This window comes from Scardinius erythrophthalmus (genome assembly GCF_964197995.2).
Source record: "Scardinius erythrophthalmus genome assembly, chromosome: 9".
In the NCBI taxonomy this organism is placed as follows: domain Eukaryota; kingdom Metazoa; phylum Chordata; class Actinopteri; order Cypriniformes; family Leuciscidae; genus Scardinius; species Scardinius erythrophthalmus.
This window is the reverse complement of record NC_138229.1, coordinates 49,398,310-49,424,396: the sequence shown is the minus strand read 5'-3', so window position 1 is coordinate 49,424,396 and position 26,087 is coordinate 49,398,310. Positions and strand designations below refer to the sequence as shown.

General features: G+C 46.1%; 1 protein-coding gene across 1 annotated transcript in view; it reads left to right on the top strand.

Moving 5' to 3' along the window:
- The window catches only part of LOC308695367 (stonustoxin subunit alpha-like), a 136,865-nt gene that overhangs the window by 91,232 nt on the left and 19,546 nt on the right, over positions 1 to 26,087 (top strand). The window contains exon 4 of the mRNA XM_081373489.1: positions 13,126 to 13,218. Within this exon, the coding sequence (XP_081229615.1) occupies positions 13,126 to 13,218 (93 nt within the window). The remainder of the gene's footprint in view (positions 1 to 13,125; positions 13,219 to 26,087) is intronic.

The following is a 26,087-nucleotide window of genomic DNA, read 5'->3' as shown; positions in this document are numbered from 1 at the left end:
GTTCCACCCCTAATAAATACTGTAGAAGAATTGTTCATGCCACATGTTAACTTAAGTAGTTACTAATGTTAACTTGTAAAGTGTTACAAATGGCTACACCTTGCAGCCAATCAGAATAAAGTATTCAGACAGACCATGGTATTATACACAATAGCAAAAACACAATGTAACTGACTTACTGGTGTCTTGGACCCTCCTCCGTTTTTCTTTCTCTTCTCCCTCCGTCTCGGTCACTTGCAAGATGAAGCCATTTTTTAATAAATGATTCGATCTCTTGATCGGTGGCCGCAGCTGTCAGTCTGTTGTTTCTGACAGTTCCTAAAAAAATATAACATTGTAAATGCAAGGATGGACTACACAACTTTTAAAATCTTAGGACCCAATTAGGTAACACAAGCATTAGCGCATAGTTAATGCATAGCTAGCCAGCGCCAATGTAAAGAACATTTTGGCCATGGCCAAGGACACTCTTTGCTTCCAGATGTCCAAAAGGAACAAGTTTGATGCCTGCTAGGAAGATCGGACTGCGTCAAAAAATGGAAATCACATTCTGAAATAAATGTTTATCTCCAAAACACATTGGCCACAATTATTGGCACCTCTAGATTTTGTTTACGAGTAAAATATCTCAGAAGTATATTCCCATTAATATTTATCTTTTTTAGCACAACAGGGTGACTAGAAGTGCCTCTAAGAAAATAGCTAAAGAATTGAAAATCCCCATTTTGACCATCAGGGCAATAATTAAGAAGTTATAATCAACTAATGATGTTACGAATCTGCCTGGAAGAGGACGTGTGTCTATATTGTCTTAATGGACGGTGAGGAGGAGAGTTTGAGTGGCCAAAGACTCTTCAAGTATCACAGATGGAGAATTGCAGAGATTAGTTGAGTCTTGGGGTCAGAAAGCCTAAAAAAAATAAATAAAATCAAACAACCCCTACATCCCCACATGTTGTTTGGGAGGGTTTCAAGAAAAATCCTCCTCGCTCCGCTAAAATTAAACTCCAGCATATTCAGTTGTCAGACATGACTGGAACTTCAAAAGGGACCGGATTCTATGGTCAGATGAAACAAAAAAAGGGGCTTTTTGGCAGCAAATGCACTAGATGTGTTTTAAACTGTAGGCTATTTTATTCCCACCAGCAGTTTTCTGTAGCAAATCACATTGACACATGTTATTAAGGTGAAAACATCCTGACTCAAAACAGTAAATGACACAAAAAAAAAAAAAAAAACATAAAGCAGGCCACCTAACGTTAATTTTATAATTACTAGGGTATAATAAAAATGTGAAATACATAGAGGAATAGCCTAATACCTGAACCAACTTTTAAATAGTCTACCTGAACCCAAAACATCTATTATTGTTACTTTGTAATCATCTCATAAAAGCTTTTATTGTAAGAAAAAGCATGTAGTTTTTTTTTTTTAATTTGTGCATTATTCCTAGGGTTAATGAAACATTGCTGTCACAAAGTAATACAACTAGTGCAGTATTATGTCCAATGTATGAATGTCAAATTACACTATAATATATATTTATCTTTTCATTGTTGTGCCAAAATAAGACACGAGTTAAATACTTTAACCGTGCAGAACTGACTAAAGGTTGGGAGAGTGATAGGGAGCAACATGAGCCAATCTAAATGTAACGTTAAAGGCGCGCCGAGCAATCGATACTTGTTCATTTCGCATTCGTGACAACCGATCTAGCTTAGAGTTGAACTGCCAAAATAATGTAACTTCGAATAGAAATGATTCCATCGACTCTATATAACACAACATGCAGACTCCAACTTGATATAACGAAGTAATCGCTAACAAAAATAAACATTTCTATTATGTCTTACCTTGACTTTTTGCAGTACCGGTATCCGTCCTCCGTCCTCTGTCCTGACAATCCTCTGACGTTTTGGTTTTCAGCGCCTTTTTCGCGCTTTCCGGCAACGTTTAAATTTAAAGGGCCGTGAACTGGAAAATCGTCCGTTAGATTTTTTTTTTCTTCACAGACAACTACAAATGCAGTAAATATTATATTTAAACATAATAGATCTCTAATCAGCAAAAAAGTGGGAACATTTTGTCATGAATGCAGGGCTTTGAAAAAGTATTCAAGAAAAAATATCAAAATAATATTTTCTCATAGCAGGTTCTGCTGATTTGTCATCTTCATTAAATTGTATTTCATCACTTATAGTGTCAATTAGTATTATAATTTTTTAATCTTTAATAAAGATTGTTTATAGCCTAAAGATGACAGTTGTATAAATGTAAATTATATTTAGCCAGAAATGTAAGAAAAATGTAAGGTTTATTTAGAATAAAATATTTTTGATATATATATATATATATATATATATATATATATATATATATATATAGGCTATATATATATATATATATATATATATATATATATATATATAATTATAATACTAATTGACACTATAAGTGATGAAATACAATTAAATGAAGATGAAGATATATATATATATATATATATATATATATATGTGTGTGTATATATATATAAAATGAAATACAATTAAATGAAGATGAAGATATATATAAAATATTTTACATATTTAAATATTTTAAGGGAGTTTAAAATATTACCCTTTGTGGGGCCACTTTGACACACCTAGGAACAGTGAATCGCAACCTCAATGTCCCCTTATATTCTCCACAACAAATCCTGTACATTTGTTATAAAAATAGCCAAATAATAGTTTTGTCATAATTTTAAGTCATCTTGAGGCCCCAGTGGAAGTTTGTCCAGGTCTGCTCTAGAAGTTAGATGGCACTGCTAGCAAGATAAGCAAGGTTACACCGAGTAGGCTACAACATGTCCCTGGCTCAACATCTTTGTTGATCCTGGAACAGCATTCGACCAATTAGATTTGAAGTTTGCAGTTATGTCAAGTTTAGGCTTACAACCATGCTTTTAGATCAATGTTATTATAATTTCCCTCTGATTAGGGTTAGGGTTAGGACTATTTTTATGGACAGGAATGTTATTGCTACAAAATGTTACATGTTACATGTATGTTACAACAAAATATATTTATACAGGAGCATGTACTTGGCAAAATCATTGTGCCCCAAGCTTTGCACAAACAGCAACTAAAGTATCTTCTTGCACATCCCAAAACCATAAAAAGTCTTCATAACTTTGAACCTAGACACTTGAACTTTTCTAGACACTCTACCTACAAAACATATGTTAGCAATAGCATATATGTCATAGATGTAAGTACATGTAGCCTCACATCCAGCCTAAGTGTCTGCTCCATCCATACCAAAAAAATATTGTTAAATGTTGTTAAATTAAAAAAAAAAAAATTATTCAGGCCATTACAGTTTCAAACTTTGTCCCTTTTAAGCTAAATTAGCCATTTTCAGAATTGTTGCATCCAATCCAGAAATGTACTTACCACGTAGGTTTTAATTTTTGGGAAACACAAAGAATATTTGCCACGTTGATATGCCGTATATATTTCCCAAACGTGGCCCAAAATGTAATTAATTATTTGGGCAATATTTGCCATGTCATATGTGGGCCACTTTTGCCTCACATCGAGATGAGATAGTGCTCACTGAGCCATATCTTTGCCAAAACTGGCCCAGATGTGTTTTAAGATAACTGGGCCACATTTGGATCATCATATGTGGGCCACTTTTGGCTCACACACAGATGAGCCAGGGCTCACTAAGCCATATCTTTGCCAAAACTGGCCCAGATGTGTTTTAAGATAACCGGGCCACATTTGGATCATCATATGTGGGCCACTTTTGGCTCACACCCAGATGAGCAAGTGCTCACTGAGCCATATCATTGCCAAAACTGGCCCAGATGTGTTTTAAGATAACTGGGCCACATTTGCAGCATTATATGTGGGCCACTTTTGGCTCACACCCAGATGAGCCAGAGCTCACAGAGCCATATCATTTCCAAAACTGGCCCAGATGTGTTTTAAGATAACTGGGCCACATTTGCAGCATTATATGTGGGCCACTTTTGGCTCACACCCAAATTAGCCAGTGCTCACTGAGCCATATCTTTGCCCAAACTGGCCCAGATATGTTTTAAGATAACCGGGCCCCATTTGGATCATCATATGTGGGCCACTTTTGGCTCACACCCAAATGAGCCAGTGCTCACTGAGCCATATCATTGCCAAAACTGGCCCAGATGTGTTTTAAGATAACTGGGCCACATTTGCAGCATTATATGTGGGCCACTTTTGGCTCACACCCAGATGAGCCAGTGCTCACTGAGCCATATCTTTGCCCAAACTGGCCCAGATGTGTTTTAAGATCACTGGGCCACATTTGCAGCATTATATGTGGGCCACTTTTGGCTCACACCCAGATGAGCCAGTGCTCACTGAGCCATATCTTTGCCCAAACTGGCCCAGATGTGTTTTAAGATCACTGGGCCACATTTGCAGCATTATATGTGGGCCACTTTTGGCTCACACCCAGATGAGCCAGTGCTCACTGAGCCATATCTTTGCCCAAACTGGCCCAGATGTGTTTTAAGATAACTGGGCCACATTTGCAGCATTATATGTGGGCCACTTTTGGCTCACACCCAGATGAGCCAGTGCTCACTGAGCCATATCTTTGCCCAAACTGGCCCAGATGTGTTTTAAGATCACTGGGCCACATTTGCAGCATTATATGTGGGCCACTTTTGGCTCACACCCAGATGAGCAAGTGCTCACTGAGCCATATCATTGCCAAAACTGGCCCAGATATGTTTTAAGATAACCGGGCCCCATTTGGATCATCATATGTGGGCCACTTTTGGCTCACACCCAGATGAGCAAGTGCTCACTGAGCCATATCATTGCCAAAACTGGCCCAGATGTGTTTTAAGATAACTGGGCCACATTTGCAGCATCATATGTGGGCTACTTTTGGCTCACACCCAGATGAGCCAGTGCTCACTGAGCCATATCTTTGCCCAAACTGGCCCAGATGTGTTTTAAGATCACTGGGCCACATTTGCAGCATTATATGTGGGCCACTTTTGGCTCACACCCAGATGAGCCAGTGTTCACTGAGCCATATCATTGCCAAAACTGGTCCAGATATGTTTTAAGATAACTGGGCCACATTTGCAGCATTATATGTGGGCTACTTTTGGCTCACACCCAGATGAGCCAGTGCTCACTGAGCCATATCTTTGCCCAAACTGGCCCAGATGTGTTTTAAGATAACTGGGCCACATTTGCTGAAACATATGTGGGCCACTTTTGGCTCACACCCGAATGAGCCGGAGCTTACTGAGCCATATCATTGCCAAAACTGGCCCAGGTGTGTTTTAAGATAACTGGGCCACATTTGCAGCATTATATGTGGGCCACTTTTGGCTCACATCCAGATGAGACAGTGCCACTGAGCCATATATTTACCAAAACTGGCCCAGATGTGTTTTAAGATAACTGGACCACATTTGCTGAAACATATGTGGGCCACTTTTGGCTCACACCCAAATGAACCAGTGCTCACTGAGCCATATCATTGCCAAAACTGGCCCAGATGTGTTTTAAGATAACTGGGCCACATTTGCAGCATTATATGTGGGCCACTTTTGGCTCACACCCAAATGAGCCAGTGCTCACTGAGGCATATCTTTGCCCAAACTGGCCCAGATATGTTTTAAGATAACTGGGCCACATTTGCAGCATTATATGTGGGCCACTTTTGGCTCACACCCAGATGAGCCAGTGCTCACTGAGCCATATCTTTGCCAAAACTGGCCCAGATATGGTTTAAGATAACTGGGCCACATTTGAAGCATCATATGTGGGCCACTTTTGGCTCACATCCAGATGAGACAGTGCCACTGAGCCATATATTTGCCAAAACTGGCCCAGATGTGTTTTAAGATAACTGGGCCACATTTGCAGCATTATTTGTGGGCCACTTTTGGCTCACACCCAGATGAGCCAGTGCTCACTGAGGGATATCTTTGCCCAAACTGGCCCAGATATGTTTTAAGATAACTGGGCCACATTTGCAGCATTATATGTGGGCCACTTTTGGCTCACACCCAGATGAGCCAGTGCTCACTGAGCCATATCTTTGCCAAAACTGGCCCAGATGTGTTTTAAGATAACTGGGCCACATTTGAAGCATCATATGTGGGCCACTTTTGGCTCACACCCAGATGAGACAGTGCCACTGTGCCATATCTTTGCCCAAACTGGCCCAGATATGTTTTAAGAAAACTGGGCCACATTTGCTGAAACATATGTGGGCCATTTTTGGTTTACATCCAGATTAGTCATTGTCGATTGTGCCACGGTTTTGCCATAGGTGGCCCACATTTGGTTTGTGATATTTGGGCCATATTCATTGTTTATCATATGGGCCACTTTAGGCTCACATTCAGATTACACATTGCCATGAGTGTCGCATCTTTGCCTAAAAAGGCCCACATGTGATTTAACATATTTGGGCCATATTTGCCATTTTACATGTGGGCCACTTCAGGCTCAGACACATTTGGTCCGGGCCATAAGTAGGCCAGCAGTGCCGCATCATTGCCTGAAGTGGCCCACATCCGTCTGCTATCTGGGTCTGGTGATTGATGTAAGACACTCTATTGTAAGTTGCTTTGGATAAAAGCGTATTTTAAAAACATTTTAAATTATGTAATTATACTGACCTGAAGGTCAAAAGTTTAATTCTGTATTTCCTATGACCATTTTATTTGCCATGCCATGTGCTTGCTATGGATTCAGTGCTTGCTTGACCCCATATTGCTGCTTGCATCTTTATTATTAGGGTATGCAGCAATAATACCTTTATTATTATAATACCTTTATAATAATAATAACCCTTTATTATTAGGGTATGCAGCAAAAATTGTTAGTTTACTTATTATTACTTTTTCCCGAATGGGAGTCAATGGCAGCCCTATCAACAGAACATAGGAAAATGATGAAATTTGGTACACTTCTAGTGATGGTAATGAATAGTAATTGGACCAATTTTTGAGTCTCTAGGACCAACTCTATAATGCCACCACCAGTTCAAAAATTCAACATTGAAATGGTTATAACTTTTGATCCCTTTGATCTAGAAAAAGTAAGTTAGTACACCTGATTCCACTCATTATGGTGATCACAATCAATATCTTACATTAAGACTCCGCCCATTACAGTAGTGGCCATTTTGAAAAGTACAGTATGCAGTTTTTTTGCTACTCCTCCTTCAAAATTTGTCCAATTTTGTCCAAAATTTGCTCAAATGATCTTTGGACTGAGCCGCACAGAAATGACTGAACAGATGTTTTTAATTCATCTTTGTTCAAAAGTTATGGTGTCGCAAACTTGACGAGGTCAACCCAAAATTGGTTCAGAGGCTGATTTCATGTTTTCACTGTTTTACGGTAGGGGGCACTATTACTTATCTTCTGAAAGAGTACCGAATCTCCTGCACATTCATTCATCAACATTAAACATCACATTAATCAAACTGCCTAATGTTATCGAATGAAAAGTCGACCCAGGACAAGCTATAGGACTATGCAAACTTTGAGGGTGTTGACCAAGCGGCAACCTCCCTGTCTCTCTCTTGAAACAAACACGGAAGTGAGTTAAACTGCAATTCGTTGACTGGCCACTTGAGGCTGTTGTCAGAAGTGAGTCAAATCTGTATCTCCCCCATGTTAAAATGACCAACTTTACTGCAGAAAAAAACATGTTTACAGCCTGGTGTCTGTATGTGGCTTTGGTCTATACAGCTAATTTTGCCCTTCATGACAACTGTGACGGGGGGTGAATTTTTTTATAACTCTTCCGTGTAGTTGATTAATATTTAAAGTTCTGCAAGGGTGTGGCCACTTGAGTGACAGGTGGATTGTCAGCAAATTTTAGCTGCTGAACTTGCCACCTCTGCAGTGTTTTGTGCTTTTTTTCGGGATTATTTCATACAATTTAAAACACCCATTACTTCGCCCACGGCTTTGGGTTCCGTCGTTGTCGTCGAGTATCATTCGAGAGAACAACCAGCGCTGTATGTCAGTTGTTTTCCTCTGTGAACATGCACTAATGGATGTCTTACAATTTCGTTGCTTTTTGGAGTTTTCAGATTTAAAAACGTCAATAAAGGCTCATTCGTTCTGCTCTCACGGAACAGATAGATTATAATATGCTTATGTACTGTCAGATGAAATCCTGCAGGCGTCGGCGCTTTCTCTGTTCATGCTATAAATGCACATCCTTGAATGAGCGCGGATTTTCTAGCGCATTTACTTGAACTTCATAGGCAATATATCTATGGAGAGGTGGCCAAAATCAGAATTTAAAATGAACTGAATAAGCTCTCTACGAACTTGACGAGCGATGCCGCGCTGACGGACCATAGACTATAAAAAAGAGTGACTGACATGTATGCACATAAATCACTGTCTCACACACACACGTCTCAGAGTAATATTAAGTTCCCTTTCGAAAGCTACAATCGATGCTGCGCTGCTCAGCGCATTGGGAACGTCTTTAGTCGTGACCAGCTGTGAATATTGTGTGTAACACGTCGATAGAATTGACCCGGAGGTAATATAGCCTCGGTCGATGACGTCATCGGCGCGTACCCGCAACACGAGGCTATAAATAGATGAGCCACAGGTGCATCGTCAGGTCTTTTGTCTTCAGACCATTCTGTGCATGTGTGTACGCAAACACTCTCTACCTCTTATCTGACTACAGATCTGTGTTAGGAGTTAGTTTTGTCAGGCAGTGTGCAGAAATTTCTCATTCTCAAGTCTTTTTCTCTCACGTTACAACAAAGAGTTTAAAAAGTAAAAAAAGAAAGAGAAATGAGCCAACAAATCAGTAAGCGTTGTGTTCCTCCATGCTCCCGTCCCATGTCTGAGCTGGATACACACTATTACTGTTTTGTTTGTTTGGGGGAAGAGCACACGGTTCTGGCTATAGAGAAAGGCGGGTGCGAGCATTGTGACCAGCTCACAGTTAAGATGCTTCGCTGCCGTCTGAACTATATCCAGTCCGCACCCGCATTACCATCGTGGGGCTCTCGTATGGATCTGAATTACGAGCAAGAGACGGGTCCGTCCCTTTCGCTTGCTGCGTCACCAGATCCTAACATCCCTTCTCGTGATCTCGAAGCGCGCTCCAGTGCTTCTTCGGTTCACGAGGGGGATGAGATATCTCTTGGTTCCTCAGATCGCGAGCATCCAGCCTCTGAGCATTCCTCTCGCGAAAAGAAATCTGTCGAGGAATTGCTAGAGGTGGTTACTCGCGCGGTGGCCAGGTTACAGCTTGACTGGCCACACGAACAAGAGACCCCCAAACGTAGTAAGCTAGAGAATAGGTTTCTGTCCGGTGGCAGGGGGGAGAGACCACAACATCAGTCTCTTCCCTTTTTCGAGGACCTCCATGATGAGCTGTCTAAGTCATGGAGTAAACCGTATACTTCTCGTGTCTTTGTGCCTTCGACGTCGACTTTTTCGACTATCGTGGGTGCGAAGTCGCGGGGGTATACGGAGATGCCTACACCTTCACTGGTGGGTAAAGCTTACCAAGCTGCAGGTCAGGCTGGTGGTGCGCTGCACACTATGGCAGTGTTACAGGCGTACCAGGCTTACCTATTGAAGGATTTGAGTGTGGGCAGTACGATCGACGAGGAAGCGTTCTCTGAGCTTCGTCGAGCCACAGACCTGTCTCTCCGTGCGACCAAGCAAACGGCCCGTGCCATCGGCCGTTCAATGAGTGCTTTAGTCAGCACGGAGAGGCACCTGTGGCTGAATCTGACAGGCATTAAAGAGAAGGATCGTCTGTTTCTATTAGACTCCCCTGTTTCTCCCTCTGGTTTATTTGGCGACTCAGTTAACACCGTAGTGACCAGATTTAAAGAGGTGAAGAAACACGAAGAAGCATTCGTTCAATTCCTTCCTCGCCGCACTCAAGCGGAGGGGCCGTCTGCTAAAAGCCAGAGGATTTCATCCAAGAGCCAATCCTCAAAGGCAAATAAAAGTGACGCCCCACAGGCTTCGTACACTATCTCCGTGGCTCAGACCCCGGTTCCTCACCTTGGGTCCCACTCTAGGGGCGCCGTGTCGTCGCAGATTGCTAACGACAGACTCCTCCCTGATGGGCTGGGGAGCGGTCTTAGATGGCCGTCCAGCTCAAGGGGAATGGGAGGGCCATCAGCTCGATTGGCACATCAATTGCCTCGAGCTGATGGCTGTATTTCTGGCTCTGAAATATTTTCTCCATCAATTGAGAGGCTGTCATGTCCTAGTGCGGGTGGACAACACAGCGGCAGTCTCTTATATAAATCACCAGGGAGGTCTGCGCTCACGCAATCTGAACAGAATAGCGAGGCAGATTTTTCTCTGGGCCCAGGACAAGTTCCTGTCACTCAGGGCAATATACATTCCAGGGCATTTGAATGTGGGAGCAGATTTACTGTCCAGACAGACACTACCGACGGGGTAATGGAAACTCCACCCGGAAGTAGTGAAACAGATTTGGACCAAATTTTACAAAGCGGAGATGGACCTCTTCGCCTCACAACAGACAGCGCAATGTCCCCTTTACTTCTCTCTGAGTCACCCAGCTCCGCTGGGTCTGGATGCGATGGCGCACACATGGCCCAAGATCCGCCTGTATGCGTTTCCTCCAGTTTCTCTGCTCCCGGGAGTTCTAGCCAGGGTTCGCCAACAAGGGTCTTGCCTCTTGCTGATAGCGCCACGTTGGCCGAACAGAGTGTGGTTCTCGGAGATAATATCTCTCCTCGACGGCTCGCCGTGGGCGATTCCGGAGAGGAGGGACCTTCTGTCTCAGGCGGAGGGCACGATATTCCATCCCAGGCCCGACCTGTGGAATCTTCACGTTTGGCCCCTGATGGGAACCAACTGAGGGACACTGGGCTTTCGCCTGCCGTTATTGAGACCATTCTAAGTGCTAGGGCTTCCTCCACTAGACAAAGTTATGCCAATAAATGGGGTGTTTTTGAAAGATGGTGTGTTGTACACAATGTAGATCCAGTCAACTGCCAGGTTGCTTCAGTTCTGGACTTCATGCAAGAGAAATTATCAACGGGCACATGCCCTGCTACTCTTAAGGTTTATGTGGCCACTCTTTCGGCTTGCCACGCCTTGGTAGACGGGGCACCGCTCGGGAGACACCCTCTGCCCTCTCGCTTCCTTCGTGGGGCCAGGCGACTGAGGCCTCCAGTAAAAACCAAGATCCCTTCATGGGACTTAGCTACAGTTCTCGAGGGTCTGGTTGACACCCCCTTTGAACCTATAGAATCAGCGTCTGATAAACTTCTGACTCTAAAAATGGTTTTTCTAATGGCAATAACTTCCTTGAAGAGAATTGGGGATATGCAGGCTCTGTCTATCTCTCCATCCTGCTTAGACTTTGCCCCAGGAATGGTGAAAGTGATTTTGCATCCTCATCCTGATTACCTGCCTAAGGTTCCATTTTCGGCTGTACATCCGGTCATTCTAGAAGCCTTCTGTCCTCCACCGTTCGCAACGCCGGAGCAGGAGAAATCTCACAGACTGTGTCCAGTCCGTGCTCTTCAGGCTTACGTCCACCGCACTAGCCAGTGGCGTAAGTCAGAGCAATTGTTCGTCTGTTATGGTGGTAGTAACAGGGGAGCAGCTGCCACCAAGCAGACCATGTCTCATTGGGTCAGGGATGCTATTGCTCTTGCTTTTGAGGCGCGCGGTCAAGCTTCGCCTAGAGGTCTTAGGGCTCACTCCACCAGGGGGGTCACCTCTTCTAGTGCTTTGGCAAGAGGTGCCCCCTTACAACAGGTTTGTGATGCGGCAGTTTGGTCCTCTCCGCACACATTCATAAGATATAATACATAATATCCTGACGATGCACCTGTGGCTCATCTATTTATAGCCTCGTGTTGCGGGTGCGCGCCGATGACGTCATCGACCGAGGCTATATTACCTCCGGGTCAATTCTATCGACGTGTTACACACAATATTCACAGCTGGTCACGACTAAAGACGTTCCCAATGCGCTGAGCAGCGCAGCATCTTGTTCCGCTTTCTCAGGGAACAAGGTTACAGCTAAGTAACCGAGATCGTTACTGCATAATGCATTTTCAACTAGCAGAATAGTACAGAATCACGATACACAGTCTCACTTGTAGCCATGTCTTTTAACTATTATAATATTTCGAAGGGCAAAAATAGGAACTTTTAATTGAGCTCCTCAGCTCCACTCACGCCCCGCCTCTTTGCCCATTTTCTGTTATCCGGGAGTGACGCAAGGCCAAGATGGCTACGGCCGGCTCCGCCCACTTTAGCCTTCAAAAATGCTCTTCAGAAACCTACGGGTGACGTCACGGACACTACGTCCATATTTTTTTTACTCAATCTACTCTATCCATCTATGTTTTGATCATCATTCTGAATTAGATCTAGATGTAGTCTTTGACAAAAACGTGATTTTTTCAGCTTTTTGCTCAGATTGAACTTAAAAAGGAAATGCATAAAGCTAGAATAAAACCTTTTTGTTTTTTAAAGCTGAGGGTGTGCTCTTTATTTTGAAATTTTGCATGTTTGAGATATTCACCCAACAAAATATTCTGGGGGTCATGAAAATTTTGTGAAAATGATCAAAAATGCTGGCAGTGGCTAGCAACTTTGTTCAAAAATGCTGGCGGGTAAAGAGTTAAATAGTATTCATTACTGTTACGCCCTTATTAGGGAGCAACAATGAAGGAGGAGGAAGCGTTTTCGGCGGTTACAATCCTCTCTTTATTTTCCATTCTTCATAAAAAAGTCTGTCTCCAGACTCTATTAATACGCCGCAACGCCGATCAACATCTCGGTCCTGGCCAGAGATCGATGTGACAAGAAGAAATGCTCCCTGAGCACGCCAAACAGGAAGCTCTTATCGATAGGCACACCTGTGCACCGGTGCACCCAATCCACCTGATTACCACACAGCTCCGCAGCGCACCTGTAGGGGGGAGCACAAACACACACACACACACACGGCAGAAAAGATAATACAAAGTACACCCGTGACAATTACCATCAGATACAATTTTGTTAATATATGATAAATATTCTAAGTATAAATTATCCCTTTTATTTGTTATTTACTGCAGCCCTGGCATCACAGACCATTGAAGTGGCAGCTCTAGGAAGACCTCTGTTTCCTGGTATGCTGTATGACTGCCGCAAGGATACCTTCATTCCAGGTGCTTTACAAACCTAAAATATATAAATAGATAAAAGTTTATTTTCCCCTCTTCATCAAATATTGCATCACTAATTACTAATCCTTGTTTAACAACACTATAAAACCTGCACGTTTCTTCAACAGTACATCACGTCCTCATACATCTATATATAAATTACAGCAACGTCTGTCTGTCAGTCAGTCTGTGTGTGTGTGTGTGTGTGTGTGTGTGTGTGTGTGTGTGTGTGTGTGTGTGTGTGTGTGTGCGTGTGTGCATCTGTGTGTGTGTGTGTGTGTGTGTGTGTGTGTGTGTGTGTGTGTGTGTTATTCGCATATCTCTCGAACGATCTCTCTGAGTTAGTCCAATGGATTTCAAACTTGACAGGTGTCTTGCTATGGGCAAAGAGTAAGTGCAGTTCCAAATTTGACGTTGTTTGGATTAGAAATGCAAAGATATAGTAAAATATATCTGTGAGCACAGCTGGCCCCTCCCCCTCTCACACTGACACTAGGCTTGTTCGACTTCATGCAGCTCTGCGCAGACCGATCGGCGGCTGACTTGAAGCAGTGCATGCCGGTTAGAAATTTTGTCCGACTTGATCCAGCACCGACGCCACGTGACTGTGACGTATGCCATCAAAGCACCGCGAGAGCGACTCGAGAGTAGCCGGAGAACTCAGCCAGCGCAGCTTCTCAAGAGCGGCTGCACGATTGGCTGATGACGACACAGCTGTTCCACGATTGGCCGGATTCACCGCATGACAACGATCACGTGTGTTTCGTGTTTATTCAAACACCTTTAGTTCCTCTAAAGTTCACAAATCAGTTTTTTAGAACAGTAAACACTCTTTTGATGTCGTTGTCATGTTATATTGTGTCATGTTTATCAAATTAAAACTGATTAAAAAACGTAGACTCCACTTCATTGATAGAAGCTTATGTTGAACTTTATTCTTGTTCAAACAGACCTGTATGAAGCAGTACATAAAATATTGAATGAAAATGTCTCTGAAACATCTGTGTATTATTAGGCAAATATTGCATGTATTTCACTTCAGCTGTGGTAAAGTATGCAAACACCACGTGAGCGGTAACTACGGGAACCAGAAAGTGTCCGACTTCACGTCTCCGTCTGCAGCTCCTCCCCACCGGTACGCGGCTACTCTCGCCGATCGGTTACATCCAGCCGCAGCCGATGTCCAACACACCTTGAGTGAGCACAGCTGGCCACTCCCCCTCTCACACTGAGGGGGGAGTGTCAGCACTGGATCAAGTCGGACAAAATTTCTAACCGGCATGCACTACTTCAAGTCAGCCGCCGATCGGTCTGCGCAGAGCTGCATGAAGTCGAACAAGCCTTCAGTGTCAGTGTGAGAGGGGGAGGGGCCAGCTGTGCTCACTCAGTGTGTGTGTGAGAGGGGGAGGGGCCAGCTGTGCTCACTCAGTGTGTGTGTGAGAGGGGGAGGGGCCAGCTGTGCTCACTCAGTGTGTGTGTGAGAGGGGGAGTGGCCAGCTGTGCTCACTCAGTGTGTGTGTGAGAGGGGGAGGGGCCAGCTGTGCTTACTCAGTGTGTGTGAGAGAGGGGTAGGGGCCAGCTGTGCTCACTCAGAGTGTGTGTGAGAGGGGGATGGGCCAGCTGTGCTCACTCAGTGTGTGTGTGAGAGGGGGAGGGGCCAGCTGTGCTCACTCAGTGTGTGTGTGAGAGGGGTAGGGGCCAGCTGTGCTCACTCAGTGTGTGTGTGAGAGGGGTAGGGGCCAGCTGTGCTTACTCAAGTTTTGTTTGACTTCATGCAGCTCTGCGCAGACCGATCAGCGGCTGACTTGAAGCAGTGTAACGTATAAATTATACATTTATCTCTGTAAAGCTGCTTTGAAACAATCAAGTTATGCAGTACAGTTTATTGTTCAATAATCTCAAACAAGGAGACTGCCGTCAACAGGCGCAGATCTGTGAATAACATAAATGAAGATCCTTGACAGACAGATGATAGGAACCAGGGTCCAGTGCCAGGAGATAAACGAGCGACAACAGTCCTCCGTCCTCGTGCCCGGTACAAATGACTTGCAGACGGCAGGTGAGTGAAGGTCCACAGACAGAAGGTGAACTGGGCAGAGAACAAAGGTGAATCTCCAACTCTTACTCACGTATCAACAGGACAGGACAAGACAAGACAAGACAGGGTATTTCTCAAGAGAGTAAATGCTGATGAGATCGTAACGAAGAGACAGAGCGAAAGCTCAACGTTCAACAATAATCCGACAAAGAGACAGAGCAAACAGTGACTAGAAGTAGCCGAGAGAATTAGAGAGAGAAAAGGATCAGGTGAGAGATAATCAGTGTAGGTGTTGATTCTAATGGGAAACATCTGCGAGAGAGGTGAGGAGGAGAAACATGAATGGGAATGATTAGAGTGTGTGCGCAGCACAAGCGCTGAGAAAATAGGAATCAGCTGTATGTGTGTGCACGTGTGTGAATGAAGGTAAACAAACAGAAGGAAGAGACCAGTTTATGACAGTACCCCCCCTTTAACGAGCGCCCCCTGGCGCTCCCAAAGGTGAAGTCTGGCGAGAGCGATGAAAGTCCTCGATGAACGAGCGGTCCAGGATGTCCCGAGATGGAATCCAGCTTCTCTCCTCAGGACCGTATCCCTCCCAATCGACCAGATACTGGAAACCGCGACCACGAGGGCGAACATCAAGAAGCCTGCGGACGGTATAAATAGGAGAACCCTCAACAAGGGTAGGGGGCGGAGGGACAGGGCGGGCGGGCATACGAATAACGGACTTTAAGCAAGATACATGAAACACGGGATGGATACGTCGAAGACTAGGAGGAAGTTTGAGTTTGACAGTAACAGGGTTGAGAACCTAAATAATGGAAAAAGGTCCTATATACCGAGGCGAGCGTTTTCGGGAGCTGGACTGCAGAGGAAGATTAATGGTGGATAACCAGACTCGCTGGCCGCAAATATATCTTGGGGCTTTAACGCGACGACGGTTGGCTGCATGGCGAGAGCGAGCCTTGGTCCGACAAAGAGCAGATCTTACCCTCCTCCAGGTACGATGGCATCTCTGAATGAATGCCTCAACCGACGGAACGGAAACCCCGAGCTCCTGAGAGGGGAAAAGCGGGGGTTAATAGCCTAGGCAACAATTAAAAGGAGAAAGCCCCGTGGCAGAAGACGGTAACAAATTATGCGCATACTCTGCCCACAGCAACTGTTCGCACCAGGATGAAGGAGCCTGCAATGCTAGACTGCGGAGCATACAACCTAAAATCTGATTAGCCCGTTCGGCCTGCCCGTTAGTTTGGGGGTGATAACCTGACGACAAACTGACGGTGGCACCAATCTGCCGGCAGAACCCCTCCAAAATTGAGAGATAAATTGCGGACCCCTATCAGAAACAACACCTGTAGGGAGGCCATGAAGTTTGAAGACATGATTTACTACCGCCTGAGCAGTCTCTTTAGCGGAGGGCAATTTGGGAAGCGGAACGAAGTGGGCGGCTTTAGAAAATCGGTCCACCACAGTGAGGATGACGGTGTTCCCCATTGAAGGAGGGAGGCCCGTAACGAAGTCTAAGGCGATATGCGACCAAGGACGTGACGGAGTCGGAAGGGGTCGAAGTAAACCGGCGGGAGGTAAATTGCCAGATTTAGTCTGAGCGCAGACAGGACATGCGGATACGTAACGGCGGATATCACGTTCTCTAGTAGGCCACCAAAATCTTTGACGAATGACGGCGAGCGTACCCCTGACACCAGGATGAACAGACAATTTAGACGAATGCCCCCAACGGAGAACTGCCGGACGGACGGGTTCGGGGATGAATAGTAATTGCTTCGGACATAGTCGTGGAGTGGTAGCGCGGTTAAGAGCCTATTTGACTATCCGTTCAACCCCCCAAACGGTAGCCCCAACCACACACTCCCGGGGGAGAATGTTCTCCTTGGCTGAGGCATCCTCTGAGGAGCCGAACAGGCGAGATAAAGCATCAGGCTTGATGTTCTTAGAACCAGGTCTATAGGAAATCGTGAAATTGAATCGACAGAAAAAAAGCGCCCAATGAGCCTGACGAGTGTTGAGCCTTTTAGTGGATCGAATATACTCCAGATTCCTGTGGTCTGTCCAGACAATGAATGGCTGTGATGAGCCCTCTAACCAATGGCGCCACTGACCTAACGCCAGTCGAATGGCCAATAACTCGCGGTTACCCACGTCATAATTGCGCTCCGCGGAAGAGAGACGATGCGAATAGAATGCACACGGGTGAACCTTATCATCCGAAGGAGAGCGCTGTGAAAGTACCGCCCCCACCCCCACATCCGACGCGTCGACCTCGACGATGAATTGTCTCTTGATATCAGGATTGTTAAGAATAGGAGCGGAGGTAAATAATGTCTTCAGACGGTAGAACGCAGACTGGGTCGCCTCGGTCCAAGTAAAACGGGACTTGACCGAGGTGAGCGCAGTAAGTGGAGCAGCCACTTGACTAAAATTTCGAATAAACTGTCTATAAAAATGTACAAAACCTAAGAAGCGCTGAAGAGCGACTCGGGAATCAGGTACTGGCCAATCAATGACGGCTTGAACTTTGGATGAGTCCATACTTATTCCATCAGCGGAAACGACAGATCCCAGAAACGTAACGGACTGAGAATGAAATATGCATTTCTCAGCCTTTACAAAAAGGCGGTTCTCTAAGAGACGTTGCAGGACACGACGAACATGCTGGACGTGCACTTGGAGGGAGGGTGAGAAAATAAGTATGCCGTCAAGGTAAACAAACACGAAGACGTTAAGCATATCTCTCAGGACATCATTAATGACAGCCTGAAATACAGCAGGAGCGTTGACCAATCCGAAAGGAAGAACCCAGTATTCAAAGTGACCGAGGGGCGTGTTAAATGCGGTCTTCCATTCATCTCCCTCTTTGATTCGAACTAAATGGTACGCATTGCGTAGATCTAATTTTGTGAAAAACCTCGCCCCCTGCAAGATCTCGAAGGCTGAAGACATGAGAGGCAAAGGATAGCGGTTCTTAATAGTGATGTCATTCAGCCCCCGATAATCTATGCAGGGACGTAAGGAGCCGTCCTTCTTTTTCACAAAAAAAAAAAAAATCCAGCACCAGCGGGAGAGGAGGAAGAAACGATAGTACCAGCCGCAATAGACTCTGAGAGATACTTCTCTAAGGCCTCGCGTTCGGGCGCAGACAAAGAATACAACCGACCGCGAGGAGTGGTACCAGGAAGAAGATCGATTGCGCAATCGTAAGGTCGATGGGGAGGGAGAGAAGTGGCCCGGGAGCGACTGAAAACCTCTCGCAGATCGAGGTACTCCCCCGGCACTCCAGACAAATCCCCAGCCTCCTTCTGAAACACAGAAACAGAAGAAACAGGAGGAATAGCAAACACTAAACAATCAACATGACACGAAAGACTCCAAGACAAGATAGAACCATTAGTCCAATTAATATGGAGATTTTGTTTAGCTAACCAGGGGTGGCCTAAAACAATAGGTATAAAAGGAGATTGAAAAATATATAAAAAAAAGGTCTCTTGATGGTTCCCTGAGATGGTGAGACTCACCTGTCGGGTGGTGCGACGAACCTTAGAAATGACACTACCATCCAGAGCAAGCACAGAGGTGGAATCTTCAAGGTCAGTTAAAGGAATGTCATGTTCACGTGCCCATTTCTCATCAATGAAACTTGCTTCTGAACCAGAGTCAATGAGAGCCAAACCCGAAGCAGAAAAGGTGGACCAGCGGAGAGTCACCGGGAGGGTAGTGCGCATCTTGGACGAGGGGAGAAGAGAAGTTGCGCTCGCCAGAACTCCCCTGGTTACTGGCGAGCTCTGGCTTTTACAGAGCAGGTGGACACAAAGTGGCCATCAGAGCCACAGTAGAGACAGAGATGGTTTACTATCCGTCACTGACGTTCAGCCGTCGAGATCCGAATACCACCCAGCTGCATAGGCTCCGCTTCATGATCGCTCCGAACAGGAACAGAGGGTGTGGGCGGAGTTACTGGTCGCTCGGTTCTCAGACCGCGAGAGTGATGACGCATCTCAAAGCGCTTGTCCAGACGGATTGCCAGCTCCACTAACTGATCAAACTGCTCAGGAATCTCGCGGGCATAAATCTCGTCCTTAAAATTGGAATTGAGACCCTCAAGGAAGTGAGCAATGAGAGCAGGTTCATTCCAGCCTGATGAGGTAGCTAGAGTATGGAACTCGATAGCAAAATCAGCCACCGAACGTCTTCCCTGTTGAAGCACAGCGAGCTGGCGGGAAGCCTCATGACCATGTACTGAACGGTCAAACACCTTGACCATCTCCTCTTTGAACAGCTGGAAACGATTAGTCAGGTCGGAATTCGTCTCCCAGACGGCGGTTCCCCACTCACGTGCCCTGCCGGTTAGTAGTGAGATTATGTAGGCGATGCGTGCTCGATCCTGTGCATAGGTGGCTGGCTGCAAGGAGAACACAACCTCGCATTGAGTGAGAAAAGCACGGCATTGTGTGGGCTCACCGGCATAGCTGGGAGGGTTGTTAATCCTGGGTTCAGCAGAACTCCCGCGAGGAGCGGAAGCCTCAAGCTGATAGCGGTGAAGACGTGCGGTTAAGTCAGCAACCTGCGCAGTCAGGCTTTCCATGGAGCGACGAGTTTCAGAAATCTCTGCATCGTGCCTGCCCAGCACAACTCCCTGCACCTCAATAGCCGCACGAAACGGTCCTTCCCCCGCTGGGTCCATCCTGGTCGGATTATTCTGTCGGAGTTCGAATAGAGGACCCAAAAGCAGAGGTTATGCAGTACAGTTTATTGTTCAATAATCTCAAACAAGGAGACTGCCGTCAACAGACGCAGATCTGTGAATAACAAAAATGAAGATCCTTGACAGACAGATGATAGGAACCAGGGTCCAGTGCCAGGAGATAAACGAGCAACAACAGTCCTCCGTCCTCGTGCCCGGTACAAATGACTTGCAGACGGCAGGTGAGTGAAGGTCCACAGACAGAAGGTGAACTGGGCAGAGAACAAAGGTGAATCTCCAACTCTTACTCACGTATCAACAGGACAGGACAAGACAAGACAAGACAGGGTATTACTCAAGAGAGTAAATGCTGATGAGATTGTAACAAAGAGACAGAGCGAAAGCTCAACGTTCAACAATAATCCGACAAAGAGACAGAGCAAACAGTGACTAGAAGTAGCCGAGAGAATTAGAGAGAGAAAAGGATCAGGTGAGAGATAATCAGTGTAGGTGTTGATTCTAATGGGAAACATCTGCGAGAGAGGTGAGGAGGAGAAACATGAATGGGAATGATTAGAGTGTGTGCGCAGCGCAAGCGCTGAAAAAATAGGAATCAGCTGTATGTGTGTGCACGTGTGTGAATGAAGGTAAACAAACAGAAGGAAGAGACCAGTTGAGAGATGACCAGATGACAGTTTCAAAGCAGATGACAGTTTCAAAGCAGCTTTACAGAGATAAGCGTATAATTTAAGGTAACAGAGATTGTTTTGGCTTTATAGCAGAGTTAAGTTATTTTCCAGCTAAAGTTAGTTTTGATTGATTCGCTTCCATCGCAACGATCATTTGTTATTAAATTAGGGGGCGCTAAGACGACACCATTACCTCTTCACAGACTTTAAACGCGAACCTGTGAGAAACACTGATGGCGTTCACATGCGCATTTAGAATGGGTTCTATAGTTATGTGCGTTTGAAAATACGCAGGTTTGGAATTCCCTACAAGCCAAGCCTAAACAAAGTACTTGTCTTTCCTTATAAATTTTAATAAAGAATTTTATTTTGTTTTGTTGCTTTGGGGTAGGAACGCGAAACTAATTTTCCCGACAACGCCTTATCTGTATAGTGGTAGAGGGATCCTCCATAGGGAGAGACTAGTTGGCACTTCAGCACTGCGTTGTCATCGGTCCAGGCGAAGGTCCTTCATCAGATCTGGATACGGCCTGGATCCGGCAGGCTGCAGGAAAACCTCAGGATAAACACAGACACTAAAATTAGCGTAGATGCCATTCTTCTTATGATGTAACGAGTACATCAGGATTTATGGGAAGTGTTCCCGGTTAACAATCTACATTGTTAAAAGCGCTATATAAATGAAGATGACTTGACTTGACTTGAGACAAAAGGGGCAGGGGCTTGAGCCCCCCCTGTGGATACATCCAGCCGCAGCCGATGTCGAACACACCTAATGAGTGAGCACAGCTGGCCCCTCCCCCTCTCACACTGACACTGAGTGAGCACAGCTGGCCCCTCCCCCTCTCACACTGACACTGAGTGAGCACAGCTGGCCCCTCTCACACTGACACTGAGTGAGCACAGCTGTGTACTTAACCCCCTGGGGTCGACGGTATCGCCGGCGATACCAGCTCGCTTTTTTTCAGTTCAGTTCAAAAGAAATTAATTTTGCTCTGTGGACTTTGATATTACAAGCAAGTTTCATACATCAATCGATTCTGTTAAATGTGTATTATTTTTGTGTATACTCACAATAAAAACAAAGTGTTGTGCTTTTTGCCAAATAAAGAAAAATAAACGTGATGCGAGTTCTGCCTTCTCTCTGTCAGTGTAGTCCATTCTGAAATGCGTCGGAAAATGAACTGTAACTCAGCGAATACTCATTCAAACAGACACACAGACACACAGGCATGAAGCTTGAATTATCTTCTTTTAAATGAGGTAATTTATATAAAAAACAAATATTCTCATCTTGTGAAATCTGTAATAAAAGAGAGCGATTCCAGTCGACCTCATTACAACTAATTCAAAAGTAATGTGACTCCGCCTACGGAGAGCGCGCGCTATTCAAACGCAAATTAATGAGGCAATCCACACAATCCTGTGAACGCCCACATATCAGTTTATTCAGATCATTACTTGTTTACACCGTCTCGCAGCGCTGTTGTGATGACGAGGCAGAGACATTCGGATCCATGTGCAGATACTTTATTGGAACACACAAATAAACAGTAAACAGACACGGTAATGCAGAAGCACCCAGGGGAAGTCCAGAACTCGTAGTCGATAACAGGCAAGGGTCGGGGCAGGCAGCAAACGTTCATAAAAATGTCCTTGGAAACGGGCTAAGATCTAGAACCAGGAAATACTTGTGAAAGGCTGTAGAATGCTCAGAGTTGTACGCCGTGGCAGAAACAAGACTTCGCAGGGAACAGAAGGGAGCGGGGTCCTGATAAAGGGAAGTTGAGTGAGAACAGGTGGCAGTGATGATGAGGATCAGACAGGGATGGAAGGTGATGAGTGTGATGAGTTCTAGAATTCAGGGGAGAGTGATCTAGAGAAACCAGGAGGTGGCGTCGTTGAGCGCACCATGACAGAGCCCCCCCCCCTGCGAGCGGCTCCGGAAGCGAGGGCCTGGACGACGGGGTCTCCCACGGGGCCTGGGAGCTGGGCGATCAGGGTGATCCTGGTGGAAGGTGGTGAGCAGAGCCGGGTCCAGAATGTCTTGGGACCTCACCCAGGAGCGCTCCTCAGGGCCGTACCCCTCCCAGTCGATAAGATACTGAAGAACCCCGCCACGGCGCCTGGAATCCAGGATCTCACGCACCCGGTAAGCCTCCTCGCCTCCGATGTCGATGGGGGGAGCACTCCTCGTCGCAACCTCCTCCCGGTCGTCCTCTCCTCTGGGTGTAGCAGCGAGTCTGAGAAGGGAAACATGGAAAGTGGGTGAGATGCGGTATGAGGAAGGGAGTGCTAACCTGTATGAGACAGGGGTGATCTGTCTCAGGATTCGGAAGGGTCCAATGAAACGGGGAGACAGCTTCTTGCAAGGGAGACGGAGACGCAGATCTCGGGTAGACAACCATGCCCACTGGCCCGGTCTGAAGACGGGGCCGCTTCTTCTGCGTCGATCAGCCTGCAGCCGGAACTGACGTACCGCACGTTGGAGATGAACATGGGCGGTGTTCCAGGTCTCCTCACTCCTCCGTAACCATGTGTCCACTGCTGGGAGATCCGTAGGCTCACCTGACCAGGGGAACAGAGGAGGTTGAAATCCCAGCACGCACTGGAAGGGCGTGAGACCGGTCGATGGCTTGCGAAGAGAGTTCTGTGCATATTCTGCCCACACAAGGAACCGACTCCAGTCCTGCTGATTCCGGTGGCAGTACGTTCGGAGGAAGCGAGTGAGATCCTGGTTCAGCCTCTCCACCTGTCCATTCGCTTGCGGGTGATAACCAGAAGTCAGACTGACATTAATGTTTAGTTGACTGCAGAGAGCTCTCCAAACCCGGGAGGTGAACTGGGATCCTCTGTCTGAGACGATATCCTCGGGTAAACCATACAAACGGAAAACATGATGGAGGAGGGCCTTAGCGGTTTGAAGAGCTGTGGGCAGCCCGGCCAAGGGGATAAACCTGCATGTCTTGGAGAATCGATCAACTACTGAGAGGATGGTGGTAAAACCCTGAGAACGAGGCAGATCAGTGACAAAATCCACTGCAATGTGGGACCATGGCCGCTGAGGAACAGGAAGTGGTTGAAGAAGTCCGGCAGGCCTTAAGTGGGAAGCCTTTACGATATTGCATGTGGTACACTGATGAACGAACTTGATTACATCTGCGTGGAGAGTGGACCACCAGAAACGGTTAGTGACTAGTTGTAATGTAGCTGAAATCCCAGGATGACCAGCACTAGGTGTGCAATGTACCCACTGAAGAACACGAGTGCGGAGGTTCAAAGGTACAAAGAGTCGATCAGGAGGGCAATCAGGAGGAGTCGGAAGATCTCTTTGGGCAGCTGCAATCTCAGACATGATGTCCCACTGGACAGGAGCGACGATGAGGGTAGATGGCAGAATGAACTCAGGCTTGAAATGATCAGAGGTACCATCAAATTGGCGAGACAGAGCGTCAGCCTTTCCATTCTTGGATCCTGGGCGATACGTGATCTTGAAGTTAAACCTTAAGAAAAAAAGAGACCATCTGGCTTGTCGGGCATTCAAACGTTTAGCTGATTTGATGTACTCGAGGTTGCGATGATCAGTGAGAACCGTAAAAGACTGACGAGCACCCTCCAACCAATGCCTCCACTCCTCAAAGGCAGCCTTCATGGCCAGAAGCTCCCTGTCACCCACGTCGTAGTTACGTTCAGCAGGAGTGAGCTTACGAGAATGGAAGGCGCAGGGAAACATTTTAGCAGGAGTACCATGCCGCTGCGACAAAATGGCTCCGATTCCTGAATTAGAAGCATCCACCTCCACGATGAACTCACATTCGGGGTCTGGATGATGGAGGATAGGGGCCATAGTAAACTTCTCCTTGAGCCGTTCGAACGCAGAAGTGCACTCCGGTGACCACTTCAAATGCTGCCCCCCCCCCTGTAGGAGGGATGTGAGAGGAGCGGCAGTGATGCTGAAATTCCGAATGAACCTTCGATAAAAATTGGCAAAGCCCAGGAAACGCTGCAACTCCTTCACGGTGGTGGGTCGAGGCCCGTTCACTACTGCTCTCACTTTACTGTCATCCATGATGATTCCCTCAGCACTGATAACATACCCCAGGAACGCGATCCGAGTCTGGTGAAACTCACACTTCTGGACCTTGGCATACAACTGATTGTCAATGAGCCGCTGAAGTACAACTCGCACATCCTGGACGTGTGTTTCGAGGGTATCAGAATAAATCAAAATGTCGTCAATGTAGACAATGACTCTCAGGTTCAGCATGTCACGGAAGATCTCGTTTACGAAGGCCTGGAAGACAGAAGGACTGTTGGAAAGGCCGAAAGGCATCACCCGGTATTCATAGTGACCAGTAGTCGTGGAGAAAGCCGTCTTCCACTCGTCACCCTCTCGAATACGAATTAAGTTGTAGGCGTTCCGCAGGTCTAGCTTGGTGAAATATTTGGCGGTGCGGAGCATCTCCAGAGCAGCGGGGACCAGTGGCAGAGGATAGCGGTACTTGACAGTGATTTCGTAAAGACTGCGATAGTCTATACAGGGGCGGAGACCTCCATCTTTTTTCTTCACAAAGAAGAACCCAGCAGAAGCAGGAGAAGTGGAAGGAGTGATGAAGCCCTTTGAGAGTTGTTCATCAATGTAAGACCTCATAGCGTCGGTCTCAGGCTGGGATAACGGATAGACTCTCCCACGGGACGGTACAGCTCCAGGAAGAAGTTCAATGGCACAATCCCCAGGTCTGTGTGGTGGAAGTTGAGACGCCTCTCTTTCACTGAAAGCCTGAGCGAGATCATGATAAACTGTAGGTACACCCAGGAGATCGGGATCTTCGGAACGGCTGGAACCAGAATCAGAACCAAGGACAGCGGGCTGACAGTTAGTTAAACAGAGAGGGGACCACTGAATTACCTTTCTCTCGGACCAGGAAATGTAGGGGTTGTGTTTCTCCAGCCAGGGAAAACCCAGAATCACAGGGTGTTGTGGTGAATTTATGGTGAAGAGTTGAATGGTTTCCGAGTGCTGAGTGCCAGTATTGAGGGTTAACTGCTGAGTGATATATTGAATCTTGCCAGTTCCCAAGGGTCGTCCATCTAATGCTGCCACTGCCACCCGGGATTCACATGGAATAAGAGAAAAATGAGCTTTAGCAAAAGCGAGATCAATAAAATTTCCTGCTGCCCCTGAGTCAATCAAAGCATTTATATTAACAATCTCTTTATCAGACCTGAGAGAAACCTCTAAAGTGAGAGAATTGGAAGAGGGAACACAGGAACTCACCGCAGCAGAGTCTCTTGAAGTGGGTCTCACAGGGCATGTCGCCCTCAAGTGGCCAGGTTGAGCACAGTATAGACAGAGGTTGTTGCGTCTCCTTCTCTCCCGCTCCTCTGAAGTTAAGCGTGTAAAGCCGATCTGCATGGGCTCTGGTTCCGAACTGGCGGA